The sequence below is a fragment of the Neovison vison genome, chromosome 5 (genome assembly GCF_020171115.1).
Source record: "Neovison vison isolate M4711 chromosome 5, ASM_NN_V1, whole genome shotgun sequence".
NCBI classification, from domain to species: Eukaryota; Metazoa; Chordata; class Mammalia; order Carnivora; family Mustelidae; genus Neogale; species Neogale vison.
In genome coordinates this window covers 113,629,668-113,643,625 of record NC_058095.1, presented here as the reverse complement: position 1 = coordinate 113,643,625, position 13,958 = coordinate 113,629,668, and the positions used below count along the sequence as shown (strand labels likewise).

Here is a 13,958-nt window from a genome sequence, read left to right as displayed (position 1 = left end):
TAGATCTTATTAAAATCTGTTTTCCTATAATTTCCTTGGAGGAACTTATATTTCTATAAATTCCATCACTTTTTCCAGAATCTTACAACTTGGTTAAAGTGCTAAAGAGCCCTGCCTTCCTTCTAAGCAAACCATATTACAAAAGGCTTTTACCATATGCTATTATTAAAGTTTTACATTAATAAAGTGCTTTATGATTTTCAGACTTTTTATGTTAATTATGCCGATAGATACTATAAATATAAGGATATAGGCTGCAAAAGATGTGGTTTTTTAAACCTGTGCTATTAACAGCCCTCCCCGTAAGCCCTGATAAATCAAGCTTCTATTATTTATGATAAATTTTAAAGTATTTTCTAAAGCCTCATGAAGGAGAAGTTAAAACATTTTATAATACTGAGTATGAACATAAATTCTTTGACAAATGTGAACTTGGAGACTCATTGGTGTTAAGGTAGATGGTGTCTCTTCAATATTCTATGATTAATACTTTTACCCTCTTTGGTAGGATTTTTCATTATAGAGCATATTTTAAAAGATAAGTTCTATGGTCTTAGTATGTAAATAAAACTTCTCTCCATTTGGGGGGCTAATTTTAATTTATTGTTCAAGCAATAAACAAGGTTCTTTATGAATTTATATTATTTTCTCTGAAGTTTTGTCAGTATTAGTTTAAAACAGGCAGCCGTTCATACTGATCCTGTGTTGTGTTTTTTTTTTTACAGGTTTCTGTAGAGCGACATTTTCATTCTGTGTTAGTCCTCTACTGGTTTTTGTCAATTCTAAGAGTGGAGATAATCAGGGAGTAAAGTTCCTTCGTCGATTTAAACAGTTGCTAAATCCGGCTCAGGTGTTTGATTTAATGAACGGAGGTCCTCATTTAGGGTAATGATTATTGATAAATCTCACTGGAATGAAATAGCACTAAGCATGAAATATGTTTGATTTTTCAGTTTGTGAAGATTCTCGATTCATCGAGACATCTCTGTATTGAACTTCCCACTCTTCCCTTTTTTAAAGCTCTAATTCTAAATTTTAACTTCACCTTTTGATATTTATATAACTTCCTTATGTGCTGAAAACTCCAAAATTTGTTCAGAAAATGTTTTAGAATATATCCTGCCTCAAACAACACTAATGGTTTGCCCAGCTCTAAGAAAGATCAACTTGTGTAAATATAGAAATGCCCAGTAACTTTAGAAAATGATCTGCCTGGAAGGCTAGCAGCAGATTTTTATGTAATACAAATAATCAATTATTTAACCAAAGCCCAGACACCGCTGTGGGTCTCAAGGATAGCTCCTCAAGGACTTGAGACTCAATTCCTAGATGAATGACAAAAAACACTGGTGTTGATTGTTCTTTTCAGTTTTCTGGAATGTCCTCTAACTTACAATCTGAAAAAAAATTAAACGATTTTCAGTGAGGGAAAATATGCTTTATGGTACTTTTAATACATTTTTGGTGTGTGTATATGACTTTGTTGAGGAGGTGATATTGGATCACCTGAACCTGGGTTCTTGCAACCTCTTTATGATTTACTTCTGCCAACTCCACTTTTCTCTTGGGTTCCACTGTCACCTTAAAGCAGGAACACAGATGTAAAAATGGAGATTTTAGATACACTGAAAAGGCGCTGGGTTGTTAATTTAATACTTTCCTGTCTTTTCTCTCACCTGCCCTCAGTCTGGCTGTGTGCCTCTGTTCACTTCTCTTCGGGTTTGTTTCTTCTTGTTTCTGTTGCCTTCTTGCCAAGTCTCAGGCCCTCTGGTCCTGTTAATGTTGGTCTTCATCCTTTCCCAATGCTCCCCCCACCCCGCACCCCACCCCATGTCTCCTTGTACATGTCTTCCCCTTGTTTGGGTCTGGCATTTCCTCACTTGGCCTCACCTCTCAAGTGTGTCTCTTGCATTGCTGGTTAGCTGTGTCTCCCTTTCTAGCACATCTGTTTCATAATCCTTCACAGTTCCTATATCTTATTTTATATACGTGTACTTTTCCCACCCATTCGTTATGATTCCAAGGAAGGTCCTTTGTGAAACGTCTTGAGATTGTCTCGACAGCATATTTTATAGGGTTTCCACAGTACTCGAGGTGTACAAAGGTACATTCAGGAGATGGGATATGCCCAAAGTTAAGATGAAGGAAGCACAGAGGTAAAAGACTGACCCAGACTAGGGGACGAGGGGAAGGAAAAGCAAGTGGGTGTCCGAAAAGTGGTATGTCGGCAAGGTTTGGTGGATCCCTTTAGGAACTGACTTGAGTGTCAATAGTATCAGTGCCCTAGATTCTCCACCCCCAGTTTGTAATATGCCATTCTTAAGGAAATCACATATCCTTGTAATGAGAAGGAAAAAAGTCACTACTTTTGCCATGTCTTATCACTTACCTTTCATTTTCCTTTTTATTTCTTAAGATTTTATTTTATTTATTTGACACGGAGAGAGAGAGAGATCACAAGCAGGCAGAGAAGCAGGCAGAGAGAGAGAGAGAGAGGAAACGGGCTCCCTACTGAACAGAGAGCCTGATGCGGGGATTGATCCCAGGACCCTGAGATCATGACCTGAGCCTAAGGCAGAGGCTTAACCCACTGAGCCACCCAGGCGCCCCACCTTTCATTTTCTTTCCTGGGTTCTACTTCTTTGTTTTCTCATTCCTCACTCCCCTTCCCTCCTAATCCTATCTCCATTTCTACTTATAATCCCCTTTCCTCTTAATGAGTAAGAAGTTTTCTCAAGTTAAAAATTGCACTTCCATCTTTATAGTATCATTAATGTGTATGTAAGCATTCTTATATTTGATCTGAACACAAATACCAATATATACAGAATAACAAAGAATTGGGGAAGATGATTTTTATTTATTTATATTAAAATAAAATACTTTTTGCTTTCAGTTTAAGATTATTCCAGAAGTTTGACAATTTCCGAATTCTTGTTTGTGGAGGAGATGGAAGTGTAGGTTGGGTCTTGTCAGAAATTGATAAGCTCAACTTGAATAAACAGGCAAGTACTAAATCTTTTCATGACTTGTTAACATGAATGTATACTAACCTGCTGACCAGAGGAGAGCAGAAGCATCATGGCTCCTGTTTCTCATCTTGCCTGAGCTCTCCTTGTTGTGCTCTCTTCCAGTGTCAGCTGGGAGTATTGCCTTTGGGTACAGGAAATGACCTTGCCCGGGTTCTAGGCTGGGGTGGTTCCTACGATGATGACACCCAACTTCCTCAAATTCTAGAGAAGCTGGAACGTGCCAGTACCAAAATGCTAGACAGGTAAAAGTGAATTTTCTTCTAACACTAGCCTGAAAATGGCCTACTGACATCATTTTTGGTAGTTGAAATTTTACGATCTATAAGCTCGATGAGGACGGAGACTTCCTGGTCTTACACACTCTTTTCACTCCTGAGGTCTACTAACTTGCGTAGTGTAAACACTCAATAAATATATTTTTGGGGTGGATGGATAAATTGTAACAAAAACTGAGAAAACTAGTCTAATGAACGCACTGTTTTAAAAAATAGAACGTCCTGCTGATAGAGCACTTACTTTTCATTGTTGTTCCAGTCAGAAGACTTAAGCAGTTCATTTTGTGTGGGGGCTTTTGATGACTGTAATGGTTATGGCCCCATTGTCCTGTGGCTTCATTAAAGCTAAGGAAGATGTATAAACTTGAGATGTGTTAGACTATCTCTTCTTGATTATGCATATTAAAAATGAATTGAACCAACAAAGAACTAAATACTAAAAAGGACAATCCTTTCCCAGTGACTGGGAAATACTAAGAACACCATATCAAGGAATTACTACTGTGTTTGTGGTATCCTTGATCACATCTCAACTTTTTTCTCTCTAAATGCTCCATGTATAAAAAAGGAAATCACAGTATGTGTACCCTGAGTATTATAAAGAAGGTGGGTAGGATTGGGACCCAGTGAGTAGTAACCTGCCCTTCCCCCACCATAGGTAGAAGACAACTGTCAGAATATCATTATAAACTTTAGCTAGCATGAATCAAAACAACGTTGATAGGATTAGCCATCGTGGAACTGTTCCCGAAAATAACAAAATCTCATCAGGGAGCCACCAATGTAAAATGTAATTACTCTAAAATGAGCTATAACCTAATTAATTGTAACCTTGCCCATCATAAGGTAATGTATAATGGTTGATTCCTTTGTTGACAGGATATTTAAAAAGAGCTGGGCTATAGAGCTTCTGTCTGTGGTTATCCAAAACTATTCATGAGAGGGATATCCCCCTAGCTAGGGTGTGTAAAGTGGATTCTGTCTCCAGGCTTTAAAACAACCTGGAGGTGATTTCCAAATTCTGTGCTTACCAAAGCACACACACAAAAAAATGGCTTTTTTTGCACAAATTTAAACACCATTCTCGCTGCATCCCAGGAAATACTGCTAGACACTTCCTCCACACTGGGTGTGTGCTTTTCCTTTGTATGTTAGAAAAATTAACTTCTCCAGGTGGTCCACAGAGGAACAGTGCCCCCATGGTGAGAGTCTTTGATACAGACCTGCACACAACAAAAGAAGAGAAACATCAAAAGAGGCTGGAGAACCTGCGACCATTATTAGAAACATAAGACTATTTCGTTCTGGTGTTATCTTCACGAAGAATACTGTTGGGAAAGAACAGGTGGCAGAAGTCCCTGTTTAATATTATTCGAATTATAGAAGCTTTTTGTTTTTATCAGTTGATTTGATCCTCAAAACAACACTGTCAGGCAGCTAAGAACAACATTATTATGACGATTTTACAGAGATAAAAGTTGAGGCTTGTGGACTCAGTGAGAAGAATATTTTTTCGTCTGGTATTTTTACTTGCTTTACTTAATTCATTTAATCAGCCCAACACATCTAACGCTGACTGGAATTATAATCTCCATCTTATAGGTAAAACGGCTGAAGAGAGTCACATAGCTAGCAAGTGGTAGAACTAACTGGCACTCTCTTCTGGAATCCTGACTCTAGTTCTCAAGCTCTTTCCTCAGCACCGCACACTGTGTCCTCCTTAACATACACATGCGTCAGATAGGGCCCTACCTTCTGGCCTCTGACTTGGTTAGCTGGTCCCAGTATGCATCCTTTCTTCATTTGTCCCGCCACTTTCTCCTCTGTCTTTGGCTCCAGCCATTTTCTAACAAGGGAGGAGGTACAACATGGAAGGTACAGCAAACTTAAGACATTTGGATTTCTTTCCCATTTTTTTCACTGTCCTTCGACCAGAGGAGTATTTCAGCTATAAGGAACTTCACTTTCATGTTTCTCGTGGTGGTCTTCCCTCTTGGTTGTCTACAGAGTTTCATTATTTTATGTGTTTTCTGCACCAGGATATAAACTTCATTTGGAAAGTCTTAATCAGCATTCTGTTTCCAGACCATGGAACACTGTCTGTCATTTTGAGATGTTCAATAGGTGTCCGTTGCATGAATGAATGAATGGCTTTTGGTGCCCTAATATCTATTCCTTGATAGTATATTCATGTCAAGAGTTGAGGAGTAGCTATAGATATTCAGTTTTAATATCCTAACATACAACCTATGGCTTTGGGGGAGATTTTCTGGCAATTTGGATTTTTATGTAAAGACTTAATAGTTTGAATGATACACTCAGCTCTGTTTAAATACTGAGGCTAATCTTGGGATTTTCCCCTAGGTTCTATTACTGGCTTCAGCTGTGATACTTTTTTGTATTTTAAGCTTTTCTTAAAATTCATATGTTACGGTACTGCTTTTATTATGCTTTGTGTCTTTATAAAATCGTAATTTCACATCCTGTTACTAACAACAGTAATGTCCCTACCCACTGTTCTTCCCAAATTGTGAAATTATTTTAGATGAAGACTGGATTTATCTGGAGTTGATTGCTTTTAACACCAAGTGATTCAGTCTTTTGTTTGAAATTAATATTTACAGCTAATTGAAATAAGTTTGCTTCAAGTGTTAAGAAGTTAATTATTATTTCTGTTTATTTTTTCTTCTCAACCCCATGCTTACTTTCTTACTTGTTTTAAGAAGGGGTAGTTAGTTAATTTTCATTTCATGTGTGTATAGCTGACTGGACAAGACTGGTTGGCACACAGAGAATGATTTATCTTTCATTGGCACTATGCATTTGCTTAATCTGGGACATTGTTTTAGAACTTTGGGATGCGATCCATTAGTAACCTGTGAATCTAGTTAGTTACTTGCAGTTAACATTATTTAAGAAGTAAAAGAAAAAAGAAAAGTTAAAATGCATTGCACTAGTAAAGAAGAGGAAGTTTTGTTATATATGTGTATTTCTTACTGTGGGTCATGGCCTTTAAAAAGTTTGGGAGTCCCTAATCAGAAGATTGGTAAGATAGGGACTTGTAAAGTATGACTTCAGAATTTTATGAGATTACCAAAATTCCATTTCTTTCCTAATGTTTGGTTGTTTTAGGTACAATAAACCACAATTCATGCATATATGTGCACATGTATCTACATGAGGTAAGAAAAAAGTCAGTTTATTAAATTTTAAAGGAATTTTAGACCAAAGATTTTTCTTCCTTCAGGTGGAGTATAATGACCTATGAACTCAAATTGCCACCAAAGGCTTCTCTACTCCCAGAACCTCCAGAAGCATCGGAAGAATTTTATGTAAGACTTTAACCCTTTGCCTCTTTATCATTTGGAAATAGGGGTGAATATCTTGAACAAATAAGAAAACTTTATAAGATATGGTAGCATGTTTGCTTAATTTTATGTTTTATTGTGTTGGGTATGGGCTCCTTGACTACTTCTAGTCCTCTGCCCCAGAAGAAAGAATCCTTACAATTTAGGTTAGAGTCCTTCTAGGACCACTGTCCTGAGAGTGTGGCCATATCACTCACTGCCACTGGCCTCCATTACTTTATCTGTAGAGCAAGTTCCTGATGTCGGGAGGAGTAAACACAGGACCCAATGTGTATAACGCACCAGGCATGCGAGTTCCCTTCCCCACCCTGAGAGTTCTCCCTCACCATTCCACCTGCCTGCTTCCGTTGACCAGCAGGGCTCCAGAGAAGGTCCGCAAAGGAGAGGTTCCTGTTAGCTTTTACTCATCTTCTGCTTTGGCCACAGACATCTGACTGACCAGTAGGTATTAGCTCAGCAATTTCCAAACACACCAGTGCTTGTGGGCAGAGTATTATATAATTTCTCTCTTCCTACTTTGCCTCTTCGTTGAGGAGTCACCATTACAAGTTGCCCTGTGAAGCCTGTTGGTCATGAGAAAACGGTGGAGGAAAGAGCGCTCACTTCATTCCATCCCTGCTACAGACTGGCCATCATTCTAGTTCTTAGATGTTAAAGGTTGAGTGTTCTGACTAAACCTTAAAGCACTGGAGAATTGAAACAGATCCTAATTTTCAAAGGATTATCCTTTGACTGACAAACTGTGTGATCTATGGTAACTTATTTTTCCCTCTAGGAAAATTCATCTATTTACAGTTGAAATCTCTGTTTTGTCATTAAGGAAATTATGAACATGTCAAAACCAAGGAAAGGAATGATAACTAGAAACGGGGCTATTCCTTAAAGAAACTAGTTGTAATTGAACACTTTCTTTAATCTAAAAGTAACAAAAACTGCTTCTAAAAAATATGGAAAATACAAAAATAATTGAAAAAATAATCTTATCTATAGCCCCAACAAAGATAATTCCTATTAAAGATTAATATGTTTATTACTTTATTTTCAACAGTATTTTTATTTATAGTATTATTTTATCCAACTATAAATATAATACTTGTTCTTATAGAAACCAGTCTTTTTTCTTAATAGTATCTTTGTAAATGATATTAATTTTCTCCCCAGAGGGATGAAAGTGGGAATTCTTTTGTTCTATTTACTTTAGAGAGGTCTATTTCCTAGACCCAGGTCTTTTACCTTTACAATAATAAAGGTAAACAATTTACTTTTATTACATATGTATAGTTGTTAAATATGAGATACAGTTGTAACTACATGGAAAAAAATCTTTTTTTTTAGTATAAAAAGGTTTTGAATAAGACTTAATTTACTTTGTTTTTTTGTTAAAATATTGTATAACAAAGGGACGGCATGCCTTAAGTTTACAAGTTAAATGAATGTTGCATATCACTCCAACTAGTGGCCATGTGTCCTTTTTGCCTTTAAAACTATAATAAAAGCAAATTGAACCTTCCTTCTTAGGCTCAACCTAGTTCCCCAGCTTACATTTTTTTAAGTATTCATTTTAAATTCCCTTGTGCATGATTGTGAAATTATTATTTTTCCAGTTTTCCTTAAAAGGGCACAAATGTGGTTGAACTTCCTAATTATCTTATTAACTTAGTATTCCACTGGCAGTGTAGAGTCACAGAGCTTAAAGAATTATGACAGTTTTATTAAATCCTTATGGCCATAATTAAGTAATTCTGTTTGCTGTTATACTTTTTAAACCTAGGAAAAACAAGGATTCCAGGATTCCTTTCAGTAACAAATGGTTCTGTTAATACTCAATATTAGGAAACACGTTGCTTACATTTAACATGAAATCCCCTGGCCGTCATGTACTTTTCTCTTCTATCCCTTTGTGAATGAATATGTGTCCCCCCAGTGACATCATGCTCTGTTCATACCTGTCCTTACCTCAGGTATCACCTGCTCCAAGAAAACATCCTTCATCCCCCAAGCCCTAGTACCCTTTCCTGCTTCATGAGTTCAATGGCCCCTTCCCTTATCTTGGTGCTATTGTACTGCCAAGACCAGGCAATGTGTTATTCATTCACCATTGCGTTGTCATCGCTGTTGGGACTGGCACAAGGTGGACAATTAGTAAACAATTCATAACGTCATTTTTTGGTCTAAATACCAAACACTTTTGGAACTACGGGCATCTTGTCATCCAAGCCCTGTGGCCTTGTGTATTTCTTGGAAGCCCAATTCCCATCACATTCAGATTAGATTAAAAGCTTTTTGAGGCAAGAGTCATCGTTTTCGTCTCTTTTGTATCATACCCCTGTCACACCGGTCTAGTGAGTCAGTAGCTGCTTATTTATTAAGGGTAAGGTCATTGAAAAGAAGGTGTGAGCTGCTGTCTCTTCACCAACTCCCTGAAAATGGGAGAGAATGACTTCAAATCTCTGGAAATGAAATTCTTCCTATTCATGTGTTTTTAAATTTACTCTTATTGAAAGCTTCTCTCCCCTCAGTTCTTTCTGTTTCCTAGCTGTTTGGTTACAGCATGCTAAGATGTTATAACTTTATTTGTAAATTATATTTATTATTTCTTTCAAAGGGCTTTTAAGTTGTTAGGACATAAGTACTAATTAAGTTGTTTGTACTTAACTACCGTTAGGGATTCCTTTTGGCCTCGGGGTACTGTGACAAAATCGTTCAGACATTAAGGATGCAGTGAGGCCAGAAAGTTGGAGAATCTCTGTTCTCAGGGGAGGGGCAGACAGTAAATGATCAGCTATGTTTAGGTTCTCTCCAGGGCGTAATGGTTGCTCAGAAGAGAGGATGTTTCGTCTAGCAAGCTCAGTGACGTCTTTACAGAGGAGGTTGTATGTGAACTGGGTTTTTAGCACAAAAAAGAGAAGTTGGAATTAGCCAGTTGAGAAAGAGCATGACGTAGAACCTCATAGTAAGGACCTTGGTACATTTGGGGCCCTGCAGGTAATACTGTCAGGTCAGAGTGGGTGGTGTAAGGCAAGAGCATCAAAACACATGACAAGGAGAGAAGGAGGTTTCAAATCATGGAGAATCCTGGGAATTATGGAAGGTCTTGCATGTTAGCTGAAGACTTTTGGCTTTATCTGAAATTAAGTGGGGGAGATCCCCTCAGACATGGGAGAGATAGTGTGATCATATTTGTGTTTTAGGAAAAAAAAAAATCAGTGTACCATGAAGTGGAGAATGGTTTGGAAGGAAGAGGAGAGACATAGGGATCCCAACTACCAGGCTATTATAATGATACACTTGAGAAATGTCAAAATTTATATTTGACAAATACTGTTAACCAAAGACCAAGACTTGCTTGTGGGGGAAGGCAGCATGATGGGAAAAGTCACAGACCCGGCCCCTTAGTTTGTCTTTTCTTCATCAGCTGTGGGTCTTGGGAAAATCTCTCAACTCACCTGAGCCTAAGGCTCCCTATTTAATGGGATAAATACATACAGAATATTTCATCACAGTGCCTGATACACAATTTAAAATAATCATTGTTACCTTAACTCCCTGACTCTAAGGGACTACGTAATAAGTGACATCAATTATTTTATCTTCAGACAAAGAGGTTATTTATTTTTCCTCTGGGAGAGGTTGTATTCTTTGCCTTTGGTTATTCTGAATGGACAAAAAGCTGGATTTTTACATGTACATTCAAATGGAATTAATGAGAGTTTAAAATATTTTCCCCTATCTTCTTAGGCTTTATGACCATGTATCCTGTAGGGAAAAGAAATAAAACTAATCTTTTTGAAAAGTATTTTCCTTCATTGCTTTCTAAAAAGGTAATTTTCATTTTTCTGATCTTGACTGTAAAGAGGCAGCTTTTAATGTTTAGACTAGAAAATGAGCAAAATGGATTTACGAGTGAACGCAATGTTGTGTGAGGCTTGAGGATCCTTCCCTCCTGTCTTTCCCCATGAAGAAAGTAAGATCAAAATTCAAAAGACAGACATACTGATTAGCCACCGGTGGAACTGGATGGAAGTCGGGAATGAGATCTTTTGGGAAGATGCTAGTCAGGAAAGCTTTAAGGAGTGGAGGGTGTCACTGGACTTCATTTCAATTTGAATAAACTGGTGTCAGTGGGTAAGAAGCAATGAAAGGACATCTGAGTAGGCCAGCAGAGCATAGGAGGCCAACTTGAATAGAGCAGGTGGTTTACACTGGAAATTTCTGAACTATAGGACATGGTATATATTTGAGGCAAACATTTGATGGAAGGCTCTGACTTGAGGCTGTTTAAATATTGTGCACATTTTTACTTATTAGGAAGATATGTTCTTTCAACAGAACATTAAATTTTGAGTCAAACAGAAAAGGGAACAGAGGACTTCCCGAGCATTTTGATTCCTTCCTTCTCCAATCTGTTTATTCACATGGTTGTAGGACAACGCATTCAGCATTCTAAAACTCTTCTTACTGAATTATACAAACAGAAAAGTGCACAGATCATACATATGCTATTGGTAAGTTTCCACAAGCTAAATGGACCCATGTCGTCAACACCCAGATCACGAGGCAGCATTACCTGTGCCCCACGAGCCCCCTGAAACCCCCTTCCATTCACCATCCCCAACTCCCACCCCAGAACCACTCTCTCAGCTTCTAAAAGCACAGATTATTTTTGTCTGTTTCTGTATTTATAAAAGGAATGCTTTTGTTAGCAGCCCTTCTCTGAATCCTTTCCATTCAACTTGACGTCTGTGGGATTCCTCCATCTTGTGGCGTAGTTGTAAATCACGCATTCTCATTGCTCCACGATACTCATTGCACAGATGTGCTACATTCTGTTATCCATGCTACTGTTGAAGGAATGCTGCTGGGAGTGTTTTCTAGCACGTGTCCTCTGGTGAACGCACATCGCGTGTGTTAGCGGTATATATGTATGTAGAAATGGAATTGCTGGGTCCTATGCTGTATGCCCATGTTCAGCTTTGATAGACACTTAGCAGTGTTCTGGAGTGTTTTTATCAGCTCCTGCCTCCCACCGGCAGTGAGTGAGTGTTCTGTTGCTCCAGAACCTCGCCAGGGTTTCACACTTCCCAGGCATAGTACTTCTTTGCTTTCATTGTAGCTTTTCTGGTGAATACAGTGGAACTCCATTGTGGTTACAGCTTGTGTTTGTGGAAACAAACCCAAGCTGATGGCTGATGAGGCTGATCACCTGTCATCGGTTGTGGCCCCTTGGTATTATCTTCTTCTTTAAATTTCTAGTTCTTTTGCCCATTTTTCATTGGCCATCTGGTGCCTTTTTGTGCAGGTGCAGATGGGTTCTTTAGCTATTAAACTATTCGACATTTTTTTTAATTTAATGGAGTTTATGGATTTTTTTAAGACTCTAGATTAAGGAATTTCAGAAGCAAAAAGCTTTTATAGAAAGGAAATTTTATTTATTTCGTATGATGACTCTTTTGTATATTTCATTATAATAATTGCCCTGTGTCGTTTGTGTCCTGAATGGTCCCAGTTTAAAAGCAGTAATAACTGAGCGGTATAAATGCCAGAAACAATGATACAGTATAGGTTTGTTTTGTTTTGTTTTCAGATGACAATTTATGAGGACTCCGTTGCAGCTCATCTTACAAAAATTCTCAATTCTGATGAACATGCTGTGGTCATATCATCTGCCAAGTGAGTGACAAAGTTGAAGCCATGAAACAGTTACACGGTGAAAATGCTCACTTCTACCATTTATGTCAGTTTTTTGTAATTTTTTTCCCTCCCCAAAAATCCATGAAGTAGTTTACAGAGTTAGATGTACTAAACTTGCATTTTTTTTAAATCACTTTACCATCTTATTTGCAGTGGAGTATATATTTAGAGGGTTTTTTTTGGATGCTTAATCTGAAATATTTTTATCAGAATAGTGTGATGTTTAGAGTTTAATCTAGGCTCCTATTTAAAGATGCATTCATATATTAACTAAATTGAATTTAAATTAAAAAATTAAAAATAAATAATAAATAAAATAAAGAAGCATTTATAATTAATTATAGTATGAAAAACACATTTCACTATAATTTATTATTTCCATAAACACTACTCTTTAGGAATTATTTACATCAGGAAGGGGAAAATATTGAAGAGATTTTTCAAGATGACATCAGCATGTTTAAATCACATCATTATGTTTTAATTCAAAGTTGTCAGATTTTGGTTAAATTGATTCTGTACATGGAGCCAGAGCTACTTGATTTTATTATCCCAAATGTTGCATGCCTGGAACTTAGAATTTTGTTTTGAAGCATCCTACACTGATGTCCTGAGACCTAGAAAGCCAACTAGAGGCAAGGGCGAAACCCACTGCAATTTTCAGCTGATAAGCAACGGTAAAAGCATGCTTTACAATTCTCACTTAGCAAGAAAATATTACTCTTCTACAGAAAGAGGAGAAAAAGAAGAAGTAAAGAAAGAGTGAGGGATTCGGGAAGCGGTGGGGACAAAAATACACCGACTTTAGTATATTATATACTTACTTTGCAAAGGATCAAGGGAAGACAAGATAAATCATTATAAACAGATTTGCTTGTGACAGTGTAAATGTCGTGACAATTGCTTTTGATGCCATAAGCCCGAGGAATAGGAAACAGGGCTGGGCAATAGGAGGAGTTGAGCAGTTTAAGGCAGGGGTGCATCCTGGTTGTCCAGAGAGGTGGGGGGCAGACACGGTGTTCAATGCATACATAGAGCTGCTGCTGGTTTTCTGTTGCTATTGTCTGGTTGGGTGTTTTCTGACGAATTGTGTTGCCTTGTGGCGAAATGTAGAAATCTCCAGTTTGTCCCAGGCCTCAGTACTCCCTGTTGTCTTCCTCATCTTGGGCCAAATTTATATACCAAAGTTATTCCTTAGGTACTTCCTAAATTACTTCTACGAAGAAGACATTTGCATTTACCGCCCTTGCCCTGTGAGTCAGATGCTTTTTTTATACGGCATTTAGAAGATCTTGCTAGAAAAGATGGAAAGCTGAAATGGAAACTTTTAAAAAGTATAACGAGTTATAAAAGAATTGTTCTTTGATGCAGTTAAGTAAATATTTTATCTGGCCCCCTTTCATAGTTTGGATGTTAGCAAATCCATAATATTGGCCTTCATGTGTTTGATGTGTTTGATTACTGCCTTCTATGCATCTAACATATTTTTAATTGAGAGATAATTGACTTTTAACATTGTCTTTTGTGAAATAAGATCTTAGAGTTGCAATATTCTAAAAATTAAAATTGTATTTTGTCATCATTAATAAATT

The 13,958-nt window shown here is 37.5% G+C and overlaps 1 protein-coding gene across 5 annotated transcripts in view; it reads left to right on the top strand.

Moving 5' to 3' along the window:
* Positions 1 to 13,958, top strand: part of DGKH (diacylglycerol kinase eta) — a 178,479-nt gene that overhangs the window by 121,683 nt on the left and 42,838 nt on the right. For 4 of the 5 annotated variants that reach the window (XM_044249809.1, XM_044249810.1, XM_044249811.1 and 1 more), the window contains 5 exons: positions 726 to 885; positions 2,897 to 3,005; positions 3,135 to 3,274; positions 6,555 to 6,639; positions 12,260 to 12,345. In XM_044249809.1, the coding sequence (XP_044105744.1) occupies positions 726 to 885; positions 2,897 to 3,005; positions 3,135 to 3,274; positions 6,555 to 6,639; positions 12,260 to 12,345 (580 nt within the window). The remainder of the gene's footprint in view (positions 1 to 725; positions 886 to 2,896; positions 3,006 to 3,134; positions 3,275 to 6,554; positions 6,640 to 12,259; positions 12,346 to 13,958) is intronic. The other variant, XM_044249813.1, reaches the window with a different exon arrangement.